Source organism: Macaca fascicularis, chromosome 4 (assembly GCF_037993035.2).
Source record: "Macaca fascicularis isolate 582-1 chromosome 4, T2T-MFA8v1.1".
Classification (NCBI taxonomy): Eukaryota; Metazoa; Chordata; class Mammalia; order Primates; family Cercopithecidae; genus Macaca; species Macaca fascicularis.
Genome location: NC_088378.1, coordinates 48,649,263 through 48,672,931, shown reverse-complemented (window position 1 = coordinate 48,672,931; position 23,669 = coordinate 48,649,263). Strand labels below are relative to the sequence as shown.

The 23,669-nt window shown below is 37.9% G+C and overlaps 1 protein-coding gene across 9 annotated transcripts in view; it reads right to left on the bottom strand.

Annotated features, from left to right (window-relative positions):
• The window catches only part of UTRN (utrophin), a 581,880-nt gene that overhangs the window by 410,620 nt on the left and 147,591 nt on the right, over positions 1-23,669 (bottom strand). For all 9 annotated transcript variants that reach the window (XR_012433510.1, XR_012433511.1, XM_005552038.5 and 6 more), the window contains exons 10-18: positions 22,814-22,995; positions 21,681-21,831; positions 20,077-20,196; positions 15,929-16,030; positions 12,980-13,087; positions 12,518-12,697; positions 11,511-11,680; positions 7,416-7,539; positions 3,954-4,041 (exon numbers count right to left, since the gene is read on the bottom strand). Coding sequence is in view for 7 of the 9 variants with exons in the window: in XM_005552038.5 (XP_005552095.3) it covers positions 3,954-4,041; positions 7,416-7,539; positions 11,511-11,680; positions 12,518-12,697; positions 12,980-13,087; positions 15,929-16,030; positions 20,077-20,196; positions 21,681-21,831; positions 22,814-22,995 (1,225 nt within the window). In the remaining 2 variants the exon portion in view is untranslated. The remainder of the gene's footprint in view (positions 1-3,953; positions 4,042-7,415; positions 7,540-11,510; positions 11,681-12,517; positions 12,698-12,979; positions 13,088-15,928; positions 16,031-20,076; positions 20,197-21,680; positions 21,832-22,813; positions 22,996-23,669) is intronic.

Genomic DNA, 23,669 nt, shown 5'->3' with positions numbered 1-23,669 from the left:
AAAAGGCATAAAAACAAAAAGTCATGTATGATCCACAGACAACGAAACTTTGAAAATTTTATAATACACTGTGTCCACTAAAAATTATAAATGAGGGCATATCATGCTGTAATTTGAATGTGTCACCAATGTCAATTGCAGAAGCTCACTGTTTACCACCATCTCTCAGGTAAGAGAATATGAGACATAAACAAAGCATTCACACCACAAGCCATGCTGCATTATCCCTGTTAATGGGGACAGTATACAAAATAAATCACCATTTTCCTAACAATCTGAACAATGGAGATATGGGCTGTGCCTTTACCCTGTCATTTCTATCCTAGTTAGGCAAAGGAATAGTAACACCAGCCACATCATCTTTAGGTTGGACAATTTATACTAATTCAGGAAGAAAATTCAGTAGGTAAATAAAATTTCTGAGATGGAAAATTATCACTACTCATCTAGAAAACTGGAAAGAGGTGCTCACTTCAAGAACAAGGGCAGTTAAAACAACTTCAGGTATTTTTTCACTGACAATGTCTTATAAGCCATTCATTTTGCCTCTTTAAACTGATTTTAAACATCTGAATCTCCCCTTCTCTAATCCTGAGATATTGCTGGTTACAGTGATGTCCAGTAATGATTCAAACACAATTTACATCTTATAAAAGGAAAACTGCCATTGTCTTTAAAAATAGTTGTTTTACTCCCAGAGATCCAGAGTTTAAAATTTTCTCTTTCTATAAAACACAGAGTTCTTAGACAATGACTAGTCAAAAGGCAAAATCAACAGCATATCACTTTATTAATTATCTAAAAGAGAGAAAATAGAACACATTCCTGCCACTTAGTCTCACTTGACTTTACACTTCTCAGTCTATCACTATTGGAATCAAGGGAAATGTTTACAAAACATAGAACCTTCACCAAACTTCATGGGCTTATATGCTTAGGCAACCACAATGGGTATCAACTTATAAAGCCATGTTATCCAGATGTCCAACTACTGTATTTTATTAGATGAGGATCTCTAGGAACAAGGTAAGCTAAACAAAGAAAACCAAGTATATCAGCTGTGAAAGTCAAATGAAACACATTATTTTATTTTAATTATTTTTATTTATTTATTTATTGTTATTTATTGATTGATTTATTTATTTTTGAGACAGAGTCTTGCTCTGTCACCGGAATGGAGTGTAGTGGTGCGATCTCAGCTCACTGCAACCTCCAACTCCCTGGTTCAAGCGATTCTCCTGCCTCAGCCTCCTGAGTAGCTGAGATCACAGGCACGCACCACCATGCCCAGCTAATTTTTGTATTTTTAGTAGAGATGGGGTTTCACCATGTTGGCCAGGATGGTGTTGATCTCCTGACCACATGATCCACCCACCTCAGCCTCCCAAAGTGCTGGGATTACAGGCATGAGCCACTGCGCCCAGCCTCATGCTATTTTATTTTCTAAAAACATTTTTATGCTCGATGACATATCTCAAAACTTACCTAAAATGCATTAGGCAGGAAAGACCTATCAGAATTGGCTATGGTGGGCTGTTTGATGGAACTGGTTTCAGAAAAACAGTGACATGATTATTCAAACATGGGTTCTACTGAAGAATTTGACATGCCTCCCTAACTGAACTGGAACATACAGAGTTTATTCAGTTCAGCTCCCCCATTTCTCAGCTTCCTACTGTTGTCCTAAAAAAATTTTTTTAAACAGACGCATCTTTAAAACAAAAAAGAATTAGGGTCCTCTAAGGAATGTATTTCTAATTCCACCAATGCTTGAAAAACAATTGATAATACAAAATATAAAATGTTTCCTGTGAAATTGTACAAGTATATATTAGGTGACAAAAGCCCCATGTCATCTATTCTCCAGTGTTGCCTTTGGCCTTTTGCAAGTAGCACTTTCATGTGAATTCAATGTCCAGAATGTGTCTGTTTAGGACCCGTTTATGGTAAAATTTTATGGACCAAAGCCTATAGTCAGCTAATAAACTAATAGTCAGCGGAAAAACTAATAGCTAAGAGTCAGCTAATAAACTCCCTCACTTTCCAGACACCAAGGCAAAGAAACGCAAGGGTTCCAAGACTTTCCCAAGGATAAGAAACTAGAAAAGGACAGGACAATCCAAGTTCGTCCGTTCCCCCAATCACTGTTATTCTCACTGTAACATCACCTTGCACCAACCTCTCATCTACATCAAGTCTCCCCCATCTTCATAATTCTGCCACACTGCTGAAAACCTGACAGAAATGGGAGTAAATTCAGTGCACAGATTCAAGAAGTTATCCCATATTCACATCAGATAAAGTCAGAGTCACTTGCTGAGGTAGAAGTAAAAAAAATTTATGCTTGTAAAGGAAATAAATTCAACATCCAATGCATTAAAATTATTGAATGAACCAGCATCTCAAGGGAAGTTATCATCTGTTTGTGTCTCTGGATCTCTTTAAGTAAATACTGGAAAGAGAAACCTCCAAGTGGGATGCCCACAGGCAGGACAACTAAGACAGTTTGCTAGAATGGATTTTGAAAGAAAGTATTAAATACTATTCTATTTAATTTATTTAAGGAAGAAATTAACCTTTATTAATAATATATGGATTGACAATACATTTGCATAATTTCAAAATAAATGGACATACACTGTCCACATGGTTTACATTCCATATTTTATGTGTATGTGTATGTATCTATATATGTTTGTGTTTGTATATATGTTTGTGTGTGTGTGTATATATATACATCCAGTATACCTACTAAATAAATAAACATATTTGTTAAAGGCTGGAAGCAAAATAATCTAAGGTCAAAACAACATCAACAGTTGTTTTCTGGAGGGAGGAAGGTGACTAACCCGAAAGAGAACTTTCTGGAAAGGTGGACATTTTCTACATAGTGATGTGTGTGTGTAGGTTACACAGGCATATCTATTTATCAAAACAGCACAGCTAAGTCATGTATTTCAATGTAAGTAAATTTATTTCCAAGAAAACTGTAAAAACAGTAATACTTGAGAGGCTGAGGAACGAGTAAAGGTATAGATAATTCAAGAACGGCAGAATTGTCAATTATTGAACTAGGTAACTGATACAAGGAAGTTCATTATAGTATTCTATTTGCTTTTATGTAGTTATATTTTCCATAACAAAAAGTCAAACAATAAAAAATTAAATGCTACTGCTTTGAAGACTCTCGTCAAACTAATATTCCTAATTCTATACAGATATCTGTACGAGTGTCAAGGAGAGCTGCAGCAGCCTTCCAAAGTGCTAACTATTATTAGACCAAGGTACATGGAATGCAAGAAATGTCTTTCAACATTACTCTAGAACAAAGAGAGATTCACATGCAAAACTGCACAGCAAGAATATTAATTTTTAGCTTATTCTAAGCCACTGGGAGCTACAGCCAAAAAAAAAAAAAAAAAAAAACAAAGTCTTGGACACAGTTAAAAATTTCATATACAAGTAACACTTTATCAAACTTAACTATAAAAATACTGTAGTAAATAAATATAGTAAATATAATGCATTAAACATTACCAAAAATCAAAAACTCTTGATGAATTTAATATAACTTCATTTCCCAAATGTTGCCAAATAAAGTTTTCTTTTGCTACCCCCCTGCAAAACAAATTCCCAATATATCATCCCAAAGGATACAGTTTTAAAATCTACTATGCTAGTGGGTTTTAACTGTTCTGCTAAGGTATCAGGGTGTCCAGCCCCGACCCCATATAAAATCAGAAAATCTTTGCTTTTATCTGTTTTTTTACAATCAGCTTCAGAATAAAATTTCATTTTTTAAAAGATTCTGCTGCCTAAAAACATTTTTGAAAACATTTATCTAGCCAAAAGGGGATTAGAATGTTAAAGCAAAATATTTAATAGGGCAAACTGTAATATTATTCGATGCCACCATCTGAAAAATATGGGGAAAAAAAAATCAAGGATTTTACCTTTTCCCATTTGCTCCACAAGGATTTGTCCCGTTTGATTTAATTCATCTGCTCTGGGGATTCTTTCTCTCTGTTCTTTTTCTAATGCCTGCAAATGAAGTCCCAACATAAGAATATTGAAAACTTTCTTCTCAATATAATATTGCTGTTTTAAATGTTTAGGTTTAATGTCCCTCCTACATTCTTTTTAAATCTGAAAAGGTAAATTCAAACAGTAATCATAGCAACTAAAAGACATTGGTTTCTTTTATGAGAAAAAAATGTACATGATAATTATAAGCTCCTATCAGAAGGAAATAATTAAAATTATGTTTTAGATCCAGTATATCTATTTACATACATACATTGAGTTCGCCATGCCATAAAAATAATGATTTGAGTCAAAAGAATTGAATGTGTTATGACAGAGGTTGCTGAACAAAAATTAACTAACAAGCAAAAGAATAGGCGGGCATGGTGGCTCACACTTGTAATTCCACACTTTGGAAGGCTCAGCGGGGTGGATCACTGGAGGTCAGGAGTTTGAGACCAGCCTGGCCAACATGGTGAAACCCCATCTCTACTAAAAATACAAAAGTTAGCAAAGCATGGTGGTGCTTGCCTATAATCCCAGCTGCTTGGGAGGCTTAGGCATGAGAATTGCTTGAACCCAGGAGGCAGAGGTTGCAGTGAGCCAAGATCGCACCACTGCACTCCAGCCTGGGCAACAGAGAAAAACTCCCATCTCAAAAGAAAGAAAACAGGAAAAATGGATAGAAATATTTTGAGGCTCAGCATTATTTGTTTGCATTATATTAAGTCTAGGGTTTAATGTAAACTTCAAACACAATCATATTTCATACATAATTTTTAAATAATGAAAATAGAAAATATGCTTTAGAACCCAAACCAAAGCATTTTTTTTTCTTTTGAGGCAGTTTCTCACTCTGTCACCCAGGCTGGAGTGCAGTGGCACAATCGTGGATCACTGCAGCCTCAACCTCCTGGACTCAAGGGATCCTCCCACCTCAGCCTCCGGAGTAGTTGGAGTTATAAGTGCAAGCTCATGCCCCGCTAATTTTTTTTTTTTTTTTTTTTTTTACTTTTTGTAGAGACGGTGGTCTCCCTATGTTGCCCAGGCTGGTCTCAAACTCCTGGGCTCAAGTAATCCTCCCTCCTTGTGCTGGAATTACAAGCGTGAGCCATGGCAAGCCCAGCCCACATTCTGTTCTTTATATTTGAGAAATGCTTCTTAATTTCATTTTTTTATCTCTATAGTTTGATATTCCCAAGACAAAATTCTTTCCAGAACTAGTAAGAATGAAGCAAGTAAAATCAGGTATACATGCACAAACACAAGTATATGTGCACACAACTCAGTATTTGAATTTTCTCCTGTTCCTCCATCCTCAACTGATATTTATATATTAACTATTCAAATAGTATCCATCATAACAAAATCAAAATTTCTGAGCAACCCATATTACTTCAACCAGACAATCCAGAGAAGAATCCCAATTCTAAATTCTTTACATGTAAGTGCTATCAAATAAATTCAGCTATCCTACTTTGATTTTCACAAAGTTTATTGTGACTTGGTAGAACAACCTTCTTATAGTCAAAGATCAAGGAATATTAGCAAGAGATTCTAAGAAACACCATTTACTTTTGTCTAACTAAGGATCAATGTAAAAGTCACAATCAAACTCGAGAAAAAGGCAATTGTCTCCTTTTTACAAGTAGATATTTTGCTTCCTCTTAAGATGGCAGGAGACTAGACTACAGACTCTCCACCCAGGTAATTCATCTGTTGGAACAAGATACTCCTTCACTAAATAATAAAAATAAGAAGAAAAATAAGTTGATCTTTCCTTAGTTTGCAAGAAAAATAGGGGATTAGAATAATGCTGAAATTTTCTTTGTTTTATATATTTTTTTCCAAATCTTTGGCATCTGTTACTACTCGTCTGAAACAAAATAAATGAACTTCTAGATAAATATTAAATGAAACACAAAGGAACGCCAATCACGCCTTACATACTTTATCCCCCCAAATATAGTAACAACTTCTGCCAGTAAAATTTTCCTGGGTCACAGGATAGACTTTAATTTATCAATATTTTGTGGAACTTGTTCCATGAAGATCCGTTACTACTAAATTTTCTGCCACCTGAATATCTTTTAGAATTGGGTGGTCAGTGATCATTAAAATCATCTATCCATCTTTCAGAACTGTGAGAAGCATATGAAATGATGTAACACAGGCCCCACTTCTGGCTTTCCCAACTCTCTGTTCAGAGAGGGCTCTGATAAAGTTGCTCCCTGCACAACCAACATCCCCATTCCCCCTGCCTACCCACAATCATCACACTCCGCTTCCATGAGCTACAAGAGCTTTATTAAGTGCTGAATAAAAAGGGTGCAATGGAAAATTATCTTCAATTTCTAAGCCCTCACAGGCAGACATATAAACAGGCAGACATATAAACAGGCAGACATGTAAACAAACAACAGCATAAATGCAAGGGCTTTCATGGAGACATGGCCAAAGCCACATGAAGTCAAAAGATTAATCACTGAACTCTTTCTAGTGAGGTTAAGGGAAGCCTCCTGCAGTGGGGACATTTCAACCACACAGAAAGGTGCGTCATTCTGGACAAAGAAAACAGCTCCCTGTGCTTGGTGTGCCCTAAGCCTTCTGGCAAGTTCGAGCTCAGACCACCTCGCCCTCTGGACTTTGTGATTGCAGGGAGACACCCGCAATCCCAGCCTCATCTTAATTCCCATTTCACCCACCACTTTCCAACTTAAACTTTAGATATTTATGCACATCTTGTTTTTAAAATATCCTCCAAACTCTTTAAAAATGAAACTCCACTGTTGATACAAAAACCATTGCAGACTTACACCAGGTGCCCAAATAGTTACTGCAGTAATGTGTAGGAGACGTATGAGCACCAAGGACAAAAAAGTTCTACAAGCTCCCATCACACTCTTCAGAAACACACATAAGCATGGAAAGCGGCAGGGCTAAGATCCCACAGCTTTTAATTGTATTTATTTTTTACAACTCTAAAGAAAATATATTGATAACACTTTTTGATTTAAAATAGTCTGTTGTATTCTGAAAGCAAAACATCTTCAGCCTAACGTTAATATAAAGTCATAAATTATTAGATACCAAATTAAGAGTGATCTAAACTAACTAAAAAGTAGTACCACTAACTGGATCACCATAAGAAGTGTTCCTCACTGTACATCTCCATGATTGATAAAGATGAAAATAAAACCCTCCTCCAAATAGGGATCTGATGACAGCTAGCATGAATGGATTCAAAATTCACTACAATGTACTAAAAGCTACCTTCTGCCTACATTTATTTTACAGGAGGCTTTTGAATTCCATAATGTCTTTATGCCAGCAGAAAATCCAGCATGATGAACTATTTTTGCAGTAGGATATATGTGGTTTATGTTTTTTACCTTCAACTTCTTTTTCATTTCAGAAGTGTCTTGCATCTTCATATACTCTTTTATCTCCGTGGTCTGAATGGCAGGTTTTGATTTCAAAATCCAGTTCAACAGCTCGGCACTTACAGCATCAAACCTGTTTGAAGATTCAGAGGTGACCATTTGTCATGTTTTCTTCTATTGTTTTACTTGACTCCAGAAAGAGCAACCCAAATGATCATCAGGAATAATTTTTATCACTCCCCCAAAAACAGCAACCCATAAATAGGGTAATGATGCAAAATAAGATAATATATTTCCAATTAAAAGTATGAAAAAGTAATAATATTATAGGGTTAATAAATAATTGAAGAAAATAATTAAATAATTTGTTGCTGCTGCTGTTGTTGTTTTTTCGAGATGGAGTCTTGCCCTTTCACCCAGGCTTGAGTACAATGGCTTCTCGGCTCACTGTAACCTCCGCCTCCCGGGTTCAAACGATTCTTCTGCCTCAGCCTCCCGAGTAGGTAGGATAACAGGTGCCCGCCACCATGCCCAGCTAATTTTTGTATTTTTAGTAGAGACAGAGTTTCACCATGTTGGCCAGGTTGACCTCATGATCCGCCTGCCTTGGTCTCCCAAAGTGCTGTGATTACAGTCATGACCCATCATGCCCGGCCTTAAATAACAGTTTTTAAAACTTTATATATTAAAACAATGTTTACCTTTACAAAGAATCACTTGTATTTTTATAAATGCTTGTAGATAATAAAAACCAGATTTGGTTAGATCGTCAGCAAAGAACAAGTACAGACATTCCTAAGGTTAACATCTTCTTTTGTTCAATATGTAATGATTGAGCCTTACTAAATGTCAGGCATTGGGTTGGACTCTTGATATGAAAGTGAACCAGATAAAAATCTCGGCTCCCAAGGAGCTTCTAGTCTAGTAAGCAATGGAAAGTAACAGGCAATAACAAAAGAATTTGCTGGGTGCTAATTCCAGGAATTCACAGGAGTGGCTTCTAATCCAATCGGGGCACAGATGGCTTCCTAGAGGAGAACGACAGCATTATACTGAGGAATTTCCCTTGCCAAGGGAAAGCAAACAAAGGGAAGATCACATCTTGCAAACTGCAAGTATTACTTAGGCGTGTCTGGAATAATGAGTACTGAACTCGCAAGGGAGGGACAATTGACGATGTGGCCAAGAATCACATGGACCAGCTACAGGAAGGCCCTGCAGGATGTATTAAGGAGTTTGGACTTAACCTAAAGGCAGCTGAGAGCTTAGGAAGAGTTCTATGCATGGAACTGACATGATTCTATTTATCCTTTACTGTTCACCAAGGAGAAAGCATTAAAGAGAGACAAGCGCCGAGAACAGGCTGTGAAGCAACAGGAGTCACAATTAAGATAGTAACAGTGGGAAGGAAGACGAAGGGACAGGTTTGACTGGTGTTGAGAAGGTTGGTCAAAACCACAGCAAGGAGGAACAAGAGGAGCCACGATCACTGATGTGATCGAAGTGTTTTATGTCTATTATTAACTCAAGGAATCCTCACCAGCACCCTATGAAGTATACACTATTATTACCCCCTTTAGAGATGAAGGCACTGTACTCACAGAGGTTTTCAATAACTGTCCCATGTCACAAAGCTAACAAAGGGTGAGGCTGGGATTCAAACCGAGACTCTCTGTCTTCTTAACTAGTACCCTCCCCACAGAGCTTCTCGGTACGTTAAGCACAAGTCGTTACTGCTGATTCTTGTGAGAAACTTTGCTTAAAGTGTTTCCGGTGAATTATGAATATTTTATCTTTTCATCAAGGTAGATTTTCCCTGTAATATGTGAGGGATTTTGTGATGCTCTAGATAAATAACTGGGGTCAAGGTACTGCTCAAACAGGGATACGTTCCTCCTGTCATCTTAACAGCAGCTTTCTATTTAATCTTTCAGAGAAGAGACGGTCATCTAAAAATCACACATTTACAATGACCTTGGAGACTCAGTCAGCAACTGCTTTGAATACAGGCAAGAGTGACGCAGTGATCGCAGGTCACAGGAACAGGTATCTACATTCTAGGAAATGACTGTCCCACTGTACCCTGAGCTGGTAAAAACCACCACCACAGCAGCACCAAGCAAAGAGAAGTGGAAATGAGCCGCCATTTTTTAAGCATATATTTTAAACTAGGCACTGCATTAAGCAGTCATTTAAGGCCCTCGATTATTGGGGTAGTCCAATTTAAGGCAAACTAACAGTGATTTCCAGAGCAGACAGAAGATATAAAAGGGTCTGGAAACCATTTTAATAGTAATGGTTAAGGATCTCCTGCACTTTATGACAATAAAAACTGGGATATAAAAGGCTGAGGAGGTCACATATTGAAAAAGGCTATGTGGCTCTCCCTATCATTCCAAAAGAGCTAGCACATGTAGGTAGACTTAGAGGTGGCAGAATTTGAGCATGAAAATGACCTTTCTATAATAATGAGATTTAACTGTAATGAATGGATGTATTCAAGCCTCTATTCATCCAAGAATCCACTGAAGGAATGTTTGCATCAGTCAAGTGGTGGAGTTGATAACTGGCATCCTCGCAGCTGGTTGCCCACACGACAGACACCCTCTCTCCATAATTCTTCCTTGCAGTTGGAGTCCCCAAAACACAACTACAGAGACTCAAAAGGCCAGATAGTTTCAACTTCCCATGCACCAGGGGATCAGGGAGAGCAGGGCAGAAGTCTGCTAAGAAGACAAGGGTAAGGGTAAAAGCCTTAGAATGACAAGAATGACAAGAGACTGCAGATGAAGGGTTGCTGAACCACACCCTTCCATTAAAACAGAACTTCCCTACCTCCAGAACTTTTGTAATATGGGATTACCAATGATCTCATTGTTTAAGACACTTTGGGCACGGTATTCTGTTTCTTGCAGCACAAAGTACCCTATACAATACAGTCATGTTTAAGATTTCACAGTTATGTACTCTAGTCTTCGACAACCTTCTGTGCTTCCAAATGCACAAAGTCAGTATTGGAGAGATACACTGCCAGATACACCTGGCAGATAATATCCACTGAGGAAATGTGAGATCTATGCTAATATTAACATTAGAAGCATCTTTTTCCTGTGCTGTCTTGGCTCCAAAAGTAAAGGTTCCACAACTGCTGCTTGCAACTCAGAGGTACGCTTGTCCTACAAGGAGATGCTATTAGGAGGCAGAAACATAGCCTTATTATCAAAATAAAAACCATCTGGTAACACTGGAATGCTGCTTTCTTAACAAAAGCTAAGTTGGAGAAACGTATAATTTTTATTCAGGCCCAAAATAATTGCCCATTTACCCAAGCATAGGATTCTACTGTAAGAGGGAGAGAATAACACTACTACTCAAAGACTGCTTTGAGGATTACCTGCTGTAGTTCATGTCAGGCACAGTACCTGCACACAGTAGAGTTGAATAGAATAGCTGACATCAGTAAAAGCTCGATATATGTCAGCTGTGATTATTCTTCTTCAAGAGATCCTGAGTTTTCTTTTGAATCAATAAGACTAAAAGAAATATTTTATGCCAAAGATGGATCTTTAAGCCAAATACAAAGAATATGTTAATTAATCTGACAAATTAATAAAGGAAACAACAAAACATGAAAAAGAATAAGGAAGAAAGGGGAGAAAAAAGGACACTAGAAATGAATTATTTCCCTGAATTAAGGATTTTTTTAATGGTGAGAGGAGGAAAGAGATTCACCAAAAATACAGATGTCTACCTAAAGCAAAACTGTCGAGTCGTGAACAGTGAAAGAAAGAATAAAAAGACAGTCATGGACAATCATATCCTTCCAAGGAGAATGACGGGAAAGGAAGAAAGAAAGGTTTGATCACAGAGTTCTCCCAATTGAACATAGGATAAATAAAATTATCCAAGTAGATGCTTAGCTGGTGCCAAGTAGAATATTCAGAAGACAGGGGCGGTGGGTGGTTCAGTAGTTGACTTTTCATAATAATGATAATTATTATGTCTAGACTTGCCTATGATTAATGATTAGTACGAAATAGGCACCAAGTAGAAAATACAGTATGTACAATATTGAGTTTGAACAATTACTCTATCTCTTCTCACTTTTTCTTAGCTTCAATATCCACATGGATCTGTCTCTTCTTTGGGGGAGGAGGAGGAGGCAGTTCCTGCTTAGATTTTTTTGTAGTTGCTTGTTCTCTTACACGAACAGTCTCCAAAAGGTCCTTCTGAGGAATCTGAGACATCCCCAGCTTTGCTACAGCCTGAGTCACCTGAAATAAAAGCCATCCAAAATTTCAATTTTTATAGCAACTTCATTGAGATATAATTCACATGCTATAAAATTTTCTTTGAAATATATAATGTAATGGTTATTAGTATATTTATACAGTTGTATAATCATCCTCACACTCTGTCTCCAGAACATTTTGTCACTCCCAAAAAGAAATCCCATACCCATAAACCATCACTCTCCATTCCCCACTTCCACCAGTGGCAACCACACATCTACTTTCTGTCTCTGTGGATTTTCCCCTTGTAGACATTTTCTGTGAATGGAATCATAGTGCATATAATCTTGTGATTGGCTTCTTCTACTTAGCATAGTGTTTTCAAGGTTCATCTATGTTGTAGCATGTGTAAATACTTCATTATTTTGTATTATCAGAAAATATTGTATTGTATGTATACACCCCATTTTGTTTATCCATTCATCTGTGTATGGATATTTGAGTTGTTCCAGTTTTTGGCTATTATAAATAATGCTGCTAAGAACATCTGTCTACAAACCAATGTTTTATGTTTGACTAATTCATTAAAATATTTTTAAGATTAATAAGATTACTTAAGATTTAAGATGTTTAAATTATTTATTGGCTAAGTGTAATCAGTTACTATGAATTAAATTACAGGTTATTAAGAGAATCTATTAAAACTTACTTTAGAAAACTGAAGGCAATTTTCACATGTCAATTTTTCATCAGGTATAAGGAACCAACTTTTTAGTTTGTCTACTACTCTTTTATTTCATACAAATTAAAACTAACCTGAACATTTAAATTTTAAATGTTTACTTCATGGTACAACATACCATCTAAATCAAAAAGTACCTGGTTGGAGGAATCTTCTAGTCTCTGAACCAAAGAATCCCATCTTTGAGTCAGTTCCTCTGAGTCACTATTGATCTTCTTAGATGCCTTGGAATTATCAAGTAATTGTCTCACATCCTGGCCAATCTCACTCAGCTGATCCAATGTTTGACGCTTCATTTCCATGTCTTCCTTCAAAATCTAGTATTTCAAAAGTTTATTAGATGACTCTTTTTAACAGGACTTTATCTTCCCTTCCTCAGCCAAAAATTTTAAACATGTATATTTTATAGTAAAATGTACATGCTTTGCAGCTCACTATGCTAAAAGGTAAGACTTGTAGTTCCAGATTGTTACAGGGCAGCAGTCTAATGCTAGGTAATGAGCTGTAATCTGTATTCACTAAACTGTATTAACCATTAGCTAGAAAACATTAAGATATTATAGGCTTACAACACAGATGCTGACAACCCCATGACTTACAGCCAAACGTCGAACACTGACACTCAGTTCCTTTTGGTCTTTGAAGTTGCTTGTCTGGACTTTATTTAAAGCCTCTTCCTTTTCGGTTAACCAAGCTTTCAACAAGCACTACAAGTAACAAAAAAAATTGAACTTTATCTGCAGAATCATTTGATAATTCAATTAAATCATGCATCCAGATTTCTAACTTTTATTTTATTAGAGGCTTCACCCTTACCTGGGGATAAGAAGGCCTTCAAACACCTAAGTCTGAGGCACAAATGACCCAGAAAGACACCTTTCTTTAAAATATTATCCTTCTCAGATTTGTAACAGAACAATCTGACATTAGCCTCATACCTAGGGAATTAAACCTAATTCTCAAGGAGATAAGTGGAGGGAAAAGGGAAAATCCAAATATGCAAGTCTCCAAAGGAGTTACATTATAACTTTCTAGAGGCAGAAGAAAGCTGGGAGATTGTCTTGTCCCAGCCCCTCATTTTAGAGAGGGAGGAAAGAGAAGTCAAGTTACATGTCCCAGATCACTTGGCTAGTTAATAGCAGAGCTGGGTCAAGGGTCCGCACCCCAAAACCAATGGTCTTTCCATGGCATCATGTAGGAAATCCACCCTAGCATTCAAGGTTTAACAGCGATTATGATTAAAGGAGGGAGTTTGAAGATCGCCCAAAGCCCATGTAAAATTTTTAAACTTCACTGGCCAACAATGCGTGTTTTCTAAGCAGAGGATATTCAATTATGTAGAGAGATAATCCTGAAGAAGGGATGGAAAACAATTCTAGCTACATTTTGATAATTTTTCCCAAAATGTAGCATTTAGGGCAGAAACCCTTTTCTATTTAGTAGGGAGGGAAAAAAACTGGTTCTGTATTTGCAATGGAATCAATTCTTTCTCAGTGATTTTATTTATCAATTAAATATTTAACAACTATTCCTTGCCTCTATATTTCACCCCCCAAAATAATGAACATTGGGAAAATAAGAGACAAATATGGATACTGTCCTCAGTCTAGTGAGGCTGGTAAAATATGCACATAAATAATGATGCCATAAGACAGAAAATGTAGATACTACATACACACACAAAATGCATAGTTAAAATGTCAGATCATTATATAACACGATTGAAAGGTCAGCCACTCTACTTTTAAACTATTTTTTATCATCAAATTAAAATTATTTCCAAATTTGCAATTGTTTTACTGGATAGAAGAGTAACACAATGGTTTTCTCTAGTGATCAATGTCTTCTACTGCACTTATTATTATTACTATTATTTTTATTTTTTGAGACAGAGTCTCACTCTGTCACCCAGACTGGAGTGCAGTGGTGCCATCTGGGATCACTGCAACCTCTGCCTCCTGGGTTCAAGCAATTCTCCTGCCTCCAGGGCCTCCCAAGTGGCTGGGATTACAGGTGCCCACCACACACCTGGTTAATTTTTTGTATTTTTAGTAGAGACGGGTTTCACCATGTTGGTCTGACCTCAAGTGATCCATCCGCCCCGGCCTCCCAAAGCGCTGGGATTACAGGCGTGAGCCACTGCGCCCGGCCTTTCTACTGTCATTATTGAAGTAAAATTTTAATTATTCTATGAGGCTCTTCAGCCTAAATACAAGGTTCACAATAAACGTAAATATTTATAAAGTGAAATGTAAATGTTTGTAAAGTGAAATGTAAATATTTCAGAAATCAGAATCAGGTCCCTTTTGTGATTCCTAACAAGATAAATCTGACCACAGACTGAGGGAGGGGGAAGTAGTCATTACCAATTTATATTTGGACAAATTCTGCAACCTACTTTTTAAGATGTACTATCTGCCACCATATTTAGTAAGCCACAAAACATCATACACTTGGGTTTTTTCCCCTGAAGAGAATATAGTTGCTTCTTATAGACGGAAATGAAAAAGTATTTAAAAGAATCAAAATGGACACTGAGAGATGTGGGAATAGAGTATCTGCTTTTTTTTTTTTTTTCCTTTGAGAGGGAGTCTTGCTCTCGTCTCCCAGACTGGAGTAAAATGGCGCAATCTCGGCTCACTGCAACCTCCGCCTCCCAGGTTCCAGTGATTCTCTTGCCTCAGCCTCCTGAGTATCTGGGATTACAGGTGCTTGCCGCCACGCCTGGCTAATTTTTATATTTTTAGTGGAGACAAGGTCTCACTACTTTGGCCAGGCTGGTCTTGAACTCCTGACTTCAAGTGATCCGCCCGCCTCGGCCTCCCAAAGTGCTGGGATTACAGGTGTGAGTCATCTCGCCCTGCCAGTATCTGCTTATTTTTTAAACCACAACTGTTTGGCATTTGGGGGGAAAAGTTTTGCTTATTTGTATTTTGTTTCGATGGTTGCTTTTCTAGAAGGCCAGAGAACGGGCAAAGAGCCACCACTCCTATTGAAAAATTAAGGTGGCAGCTTTGTACAACAGACTCACTTGCTGGGGTAACACTTAGTGGAAAAAATATGCAATTAACCCAGTGTTAAATCAAAGGTTTTGCTAAATAATATTTTCTCATTAATTTCAATATTTGTTAAAAATCAAGAAAAAATCTAGGGAATTAAAGTTCATAGTGTATTGAGTGGATTCATAATTCATTATTTATTGAGCACAAATTATATGCTAGGCCTTGTGTCGACACAAATTCAAACACATCACCCAACACAAATTCACTAATAACTATAATGTCAAACAAATCATGAAAATAGCATATCCAAGTACTAACATTCCAAGTAATGAAAACAGGTCAAATTAATAGAGTCAAATGACATAATCTCTATGAATAAGCTTCATGATCAGCTACCAACTGGATAGAAATTTGATCTTTAAAATAATTATTTATATATTTCCCTTTCAAAGAAAAGTAAACAAGGCAACTTTATTCTAATGTCACAATAAAAGATGGGTTACTTTTCACCATTTATTTTGCCCCTTATGGAAAACAGTTTCATACCTGTTCTTCCAATAATTCCTGCCACAATATATTGATTTCTTGTAACCTATTCCAACGTTCTTCAGTCCAACGGCATACTGCTGTCCAGCGCTCACCAAGTTTCTAGGAAAAGGAGAAACCATCCTTTGTCAACACAGCCTTAAGAGAGAGTTATCACAATCCTTGAAGGAATTCATGATTTCCATTGTTCTTTATTATAGCATAGAAACTTATAAAAAGTATTTTTATAAAAGTTTCTTTAAAATAACACAGACTAGGCCTATAAATGTATGAATTAGAAAAACTAATTTCCATAGAATTAAACAAATGATTTCACATAGCTAGAAACTAGCATAACTAGAACTATTGTCTGAACTATTGTCTGAACTATTGTCTGAATTGTTTTTATGACAATATGACATTTTTACATATTATTAAAAAAAACAGCAAACATATCTACTTTTTGTGCTTCAAATTTTTCCAATTTTTACAATTTTTACCTAAAAAATCCAGCATGTCCGTTATATTCCTTAACTCTCTTTTACATGACAAGAAAATTTTCATCTGTAGTACCAAAATTATGAAAAATGTTTAACTTACAAAACTGTTTTGAATAAGAGAATTTTTACGAGACAATAAAAACATCAAATGATTTGTTCTGTTTACATTATGTGATCCATAAAAAAATTCCCCATAAGTTACATAAACTAGCAACAGAATCTTATTAGTATCAGCAATACTAAATAGATAAATGTTATTTATTACAAAAAATCACTCTTCATGATTTTTTCTGCCAAAATCATTTTATTACAATTTTATAAATGATTAACAAATATTAAAATTTATTTTTGTACTATATATATGTGAACAAGAATTATTTAATTCATATTATACTATTTTGATACTTAATACGAGAATAAGCTTTTCATAGTGCAAAGGGTAGAAAACTTAAGAACCAGAAGATAGATTTCTAGTCTCAGCATGATAACTCATTGTCTATTTAAATCTCAGGAGGACTACTTAACCTCTCTGTATCTCAGATTCCTTACTGCTAAATAGTTAAGGCATGAATACTTAGCTCTCAGGTTATAATAACTAACTACCACATACAAGTCTTGGAAACACTGGCTGACTTTAAATATTACAAAAGCAAAAGGACCTCGTGTGATGAAATTACACTTTGGATTGCCTCACTTAATGAGGCATCACATTTAAATAAATTGGCAATGTCTTATCAGGAAATCTAAGTATTGTTCAAATGAAATACCAATAAATTTATTTGTTAAAGACTTATAAAGATCCACTATTGCCTTGTGCAAAAAGAAACAATTTTGGGGGGTTTCCAAAACTATGTGTTGAATATATGTGTTGAAATAATATGTGTTGAAATTCACATATTAATCTACTGAAAACAGTGAGATATTGAATTCTACTAGATGAAATTCTCAAATTTTAGTATGCACATAATTTTTCTTACATTGCAAATTCACTGCACCCCTCCCTCACTTAGATTTAGGTTCTGGGTAGAGCCTAGGAATCCACATTTTAACAAACTCCTCAAGTGCTTCTGAGAAGAAGTCAGTGGACCACTTAATAAGATCAGTTCCTGTGTGATATCGTTTGCCTGTGTCTCCATCCAAATCTCATCTTGCATTATAACTACCACAATTCCCACATTTTTTGAGAGGAACTTGGTGGGAGGTAATTTAAGCATGGGGGCAGGTCTTTCCTGTGCTGTTCTCATTATAGTGAGTAAGTCTCACAAGATCTGATGGTTTTATTAAGGGGAGTTTCCCTGCACAAGCTCTCTCTCTTTGCCTGCCGCCATGCATGTAAGATGTGACTTGCTCCTCCTTCCTTTCTGCCATGATTGTGAGACCTCCCCAGCCACATGGAACTTAAGTCCATTAAACCTTTTTTTTCTTCTCAGTCTCAGGTATGTCTTTATCAGCAGTGTGAAAATGGACTAATATAGTACATTGATACCAGTAGACTGGGGTGCTGTTGAAAAGGTACCCCAAAATGTGGAAGTGACTTTGGAACTGCATAACAGGCAGAGGTTGGAAACATTTGGAGGCCTCAGAAGAAGAGAGACAAATGTTGGAAAGTTTGAAACTTCCCAGAGGCTTGTTGAATGGCTTTGCAAAAAAATGCTGATAGCAATATAAACAAAAAAATACAAGCTGAGGTGGTCTCAAATGGAGATGGGGAACTTCCTGGGAACTGGAGCAAAGGTGACTCTTGTTATGTTTTAGTGAAAAGGCTGGCAGCATTTTGCCCCTATACTAGAAATTTGTGGAACTCTGAACTTGAGAGAGATGATTTAGGGTATCTGGTGGAAGAAATTTCTAAGCAGCAAAGCATTCAGGAGGTGACTTGGGTGCTGTTAAAGGCATTCAGTTTTATAAGGGAAACAGAGCATAAAAGTTTGAGAAATTTGCAGCCTGACAATGCAATTGAAAAGAAAATCTCATTTTCTAAGGAGAAATTCAAGCTGGCTGCAGAAATTTGCATAAGCAGCAAGGAGGCAAAAGTTAATCACAAAGACAATGGGGAAAACATCTCCATGGCATGTCAGAGGGCTTCACATCAGACCCTCCTATCATAAGCCCAGAAGCCTAGGAGGGAAAAATGGTTTCGTGGGTTGGGCTCAGGGTCCCCATGCCCTGTACCTAGGTACTTGACACCCTGCATCCCAGCTGCTCCAGCAATGACTAAAGGGGCAAAAGCACAGCTCAGGCCATGGCTTCAGAAGGTGCAAGCCACAAGCCTTGGCTTGTGGTGTTGAGCCTGCAGGTACACAGAAGTCAAGAATTGAGATTTGGGAACATCCACCTAGATTTCAGAGGATGTATGGAAACACCTGGACGTCCAGGCAGAAGTTTGCTGCAGGGGTGGGGCTCTCACGGAGAACCTCTGCCAGGGCAGTGCAGAAGGGAAATGTGACCCAAACAGAGTCCCTACTGGGGCACCACCTAGTGGAGCTGTGAGAAGAGCGCCACTGTCCTCCAGACCCCAGGGTGGTAGATCCACTGATAGCTTGCACCGTGCACCTGGAAAAGCCGCAGACACTTAACACTGGCCCATGAAAGCAGTCAGGAGGGGGATATTTCCTGCAAAGCCACAGGGGCAGAGCTGCCCAAGACCATGGGAACCTACATCTTGCATAGGTGTGACCTGGATGTGAAACATGAAGTCAAAGGAGATCATTATGGAGCTTTAAGATTTGACTGCCCCACCGGATTTCATACTTGAATGGGGACTGTAGCCCTTTTGTTTTGGCCAATTTCTCCCATTTGGAACAGATTTATTTACTCTTTACCTGTATCCCCATTGTATCTAGGAAGTAACTAACTTGCTTTTGACTTTGCAGGCTCATAGGCACAAGGGATTTGCCTTGTCTCAGATGAGACTTTGGACTGTGGACTTTTGAGTTAATGCTGAAATGAGTTAAGACTTTGGGGGTGCTGTTGGGAAAGCACGATTGGTTGTGAAATGTGAGGACGCAAGATTTGGGAGGGACCAGGGGCAGAATGATATGGTTTGCTTGTGTCCCCATCCAAGTCTCATCTTGAATTGTAACTCCCACAATTCCCACGTTTCAAGGGAGGAACCCAGTGGGAGGTAATTGATTCATGGGGGCAGGTCTTTTTCTTGCTGTTCTTGTGACAGTGAATAAGTCTCACGAGATCTGATGGTTTTAAAAAAGGGAGTTTCCCTACACAAGCTCTCTCTCTTTGCCTGCCACCATCCATGTAAAATATGTCTTGCTCCTCCTTCCCTTCCGATATGATTGTGAGGTCTCCCCAGCCACATGGAACTGTAAGTCTATTAAACCTCTTTTTCTTCCCAGCCTTAGGTGTGTCTTTATCAGCAGTGTGAAAACGGACTAATACACTGTGCTTCTAAATCTTGTCATTATGCACAAGGAAGCTGGGGACTGCAACCAGTCTCATTCATTCACCCCAAGAGCTTAAGTAAAGGAATCAATACCTGGGTACTCCTGTAGCCCACACACTGTAGAATCCCAACTGGGAAATACAACCAAAGGTAGGTTTTTCTACCCTTCTGGATAAAGAATGAGAAAGTACATGAAGAACAAGAGCAATATGTAATTGGGTCTCAGATCACAGGTCCCTCAGGATTATCCAACTTTACAGGGCCCTTACCTGTAACTGGTCTTCTAGGATAGCTGTAGCACTCTCACCACTGTTTTCATCAACAATGACCACCATGTGAGTTAGCGAATTTACTTTCACCTGTTCAGCCTCAAGATCACTTTGCAAACTCTAGAGAAAAAAATTAAGATAAACCATTATTTCTACTCTTTCACATTTACCTATTTAAAATGCACTCAGTTGTCAATAGTAATTAAGGACAGTTATGAGGCATCGTATTTAAATTTCCAGTCAGTACCCCAAGTGTTCTACTAATGAAACTAATCCTATCTTACATCTTTACATTCCATTATCAACAAAGGCAGTTTGAGGATGCAATGTTATAACAGACTGCAAGTGGAGATACCACCACTTTTATTCAAGTTCTGACCCTCCCTCAGAATTTATAGCATAAAGGAGTTGAGTGTCCATACTAAGAATTAAGACAAAAATGTAGAGGTGATAAAGCAAAAAAGTCCAGAGCTTAAATATACCAAGTCAGAAATCATTTTATCTAGTGTAGGACGGTATAAAGAGATAAGTAGAATGCTACATGATAGTCAAAAGTTACTCTGATTAGCTACCCAATAAAGTGGCTAAGGAAGTATGGACACCTTAGATTCTCTCACCTTTTCCATGGGAAGAGCATAGTCATTGGATACATGTGTATAGAAAATTTATAGGCTGGGCATGGTGGCTCACATCTGTAATCCCAGCACTTTGGGAAGCCAAGGCAGGTGGATCACTTGAGGTCAGGAGTTCAAGACCAGCCTGGCCAACATGGTGAAACCCCAACTTTACTAAAAATACAAAAAATTAGCCGTGGTGGCACACGCCTATAGTCCTAGCTACTTGGGAGGCTGAGGTGGGAGAATCGCTTGAACCCAGGGGGGAGCTGAGATTTTGCCATTGCACTCCAGCCTGGGTGATAGAGCAAGACTCCATCTCAAAAAAAAAAGAAAAAGAAAAAAAAGAAAAGAAAGAAAATGTATTTAAACACTATCAATAGTGTTCTCACAAGCTTCTCAGAGGTGTGTTTAATGTATTCCTAAAATTTTACGCATCAGTTACCTCAGTGTTTCACTAATCAATAAAAGTCTTCAGTTTACAGAGAGCATATTTTATTCTACCTTTCCTTATCTTAACTATGAAAAGTTTATCTCCTAAGCTTGTGACCAAATTAAAAGCCCAACTAATATCAGTTCCTCCCGTAACGCCTGATGCTTTCCTGGATCACAGACAAAGAAACAGCTCTCCTTAAAGGTTTAGGTACAGACACCTCTCAGAATTTGCTCTTCACCCACACACCGTGTGAACGCCAGCAATGGTAGGGTTCTTCACCACTTACAGGGTCAAAAGAACCCTTCTCCAGTTGTATGAAAGCTATGTACTTTCATAAGAAAACTGCACATCACATATAAAATTTTACCCTGCCCTTTTATCCCTGGCTCAGAAAAGTCTCATCCCCATCAATTCCACCGTGAGCTACTAAATGAAGAGAACCCTGAAGAAGTGTTGCAACTTCATGTTAATGATAGACATCATCAGCCTCTGAGATGCTAAGTGCTGCTCTTTCATATTTGATAAGGTATCAAAGAAATACGAGACAGATTTACTTTATGTTCTTCTAGCAGCTTTTGTAGGGATTGTACATCATCGTCCAGGGGGCAAGTTTCCATCTTCTGAATGCGCTCCTCTGTGAGTGTTAACCAGGTGGAGAGCTGCTGCAGTTGCTTCTTCTGTAGTTCCATCAGCATGTCGTGCAGCCTGCCCGTGGGGAGCACAGCATTATTCCTACAAGCCTTTTCCCTTTGCAAAGTCAAATACACATTCTGGGCACCAGAGATACAGGGCAAGGGAAAACACCCTTGTCTAAACATTCTAGGTAGCATTTAGTCTTTAAATATAGAAGCCAGGAAAGTAAACTTTTATTTTTTCCTAAATGGAGTTCATTAAATGCAGACAAAGAATGCAAATAACAGCACCCTGTATTCATATCAGAATCATTATTTCTTCAGTCAGGAATTCCTACTTATTAAATAGGTGGAAGTTTGCTCCAGAAGATACAATACATGAAATAAAATAAACCATGAGAAAGCTTTAAAATAAAAGTTACAAAATGGAAAAGTAGATCAATACTACATAGTCCTGTCTTCACACCAAGTTAATGTTTAGCTGATTTTAATATTGCAAATAAGTAACTGCCCATATGAAATGTCTTTTCCTTTTTTTGGAGACAGTCTCACTTTGTTGCCCAGGCTGGAGTGCAGTGGCTGAATCTCAGCTCACTGCAACCTCTAACTCCTGGTTCAAGGAATTCTCAAACCTCAACCTCCCAAATAGCTAGGATTACAAGCGTGGCCCACCATGCCCAGCTAATTTTTGGATTTTTAATAGAGACAGAGTTTCACCATGTTGCCCAGGCTGGTATCGAACTCCTGGCCTCAAGTGATCCACCCGCGTCGGCCTCCCAAGTGCTGGGATTACAGGCATGAGCCATCAGGCCTGTCCTCTTTTCCCTTTTTGTTAAGTTCTGTATTCCAACTTTTACCTTCTGGTACAGCTAGCACACCAAAGGGGAAACAAAGATCATGCAAAATTCCAGCAATATTACCCATAGAAAAGAGTCTTACTTTTCCGAGGCAAGTTCTGTAATCATCTTGCTTTCACAGACATGCAGACATCTCCTAGAGCTCAACTGTGCAAAGCAGCCTGTGGAATTAAGTGCATTTCTTGGCTTTCCACTCACCGGGACTGTCTGTCCATACTCTCCACCCTAAGAGCCTCCCATCTAGCATTCAGCAGGGTCATCTGTTCCTGAATCTCAAATTCCTCTTCGTCTGATAGAGTTCCTTGTGTTATCAGTTGGTTGCCTGCCTGCAGGACGCTGCCCACACTGCTCTGGTGTGCAGTCAGTTCCATCATAAAAGCCTAGAAAGGGACATTTGGTATAATTTGTGAGTTACTCGGTGCAAAAAAAAAAAAAAAAAAAACTGAACAAATTGCTAATGCCTAACCTAAATGTCAGTGATGCAAAAAAAGGTAGCCTAGTAGAGTGCAAACAGTGCAGACATTGACCCCATTTTTTAAGCTCTGAAAATAGGAATAATCACCTGCCATAAGTTAAAAGAGACATAGCTAAAAGTAAGCAATGTTGCACCTGATAATACCAGCTATTTTAAAGTAAATGCTGACTACGCTACTCATAGACCATGGACATGAAATTCTAAATAAATACAATAAATAAAAGGCCGGGCATAGTGGCTCACACCTGTAATCCCAGCACTTTGGAAGGCTGAGGTGGGTGGATCACTTAGGCCAGGAGTTCAAGACCAGCCTGGACAACATGGTGAAACCCCATCTCCACTAAAAATACAAAAAATTAGCTGGGCGTGGTGGCACATGTTTATGGTCCCAGCTACTTGGGAGGCTGAGGCAAGAGAATCGCTTGAAGCCAGGAGGTAGAAGTTGCAGTGAGCCGAGATCACGCCGCTGTACTCCAGCCTGGGCGACAGAGTAAGACTCTATTTAAAAAAAAAAAAAAAATATATATATATATATATATATATATATATATATATATATATATATATAAAATATATATA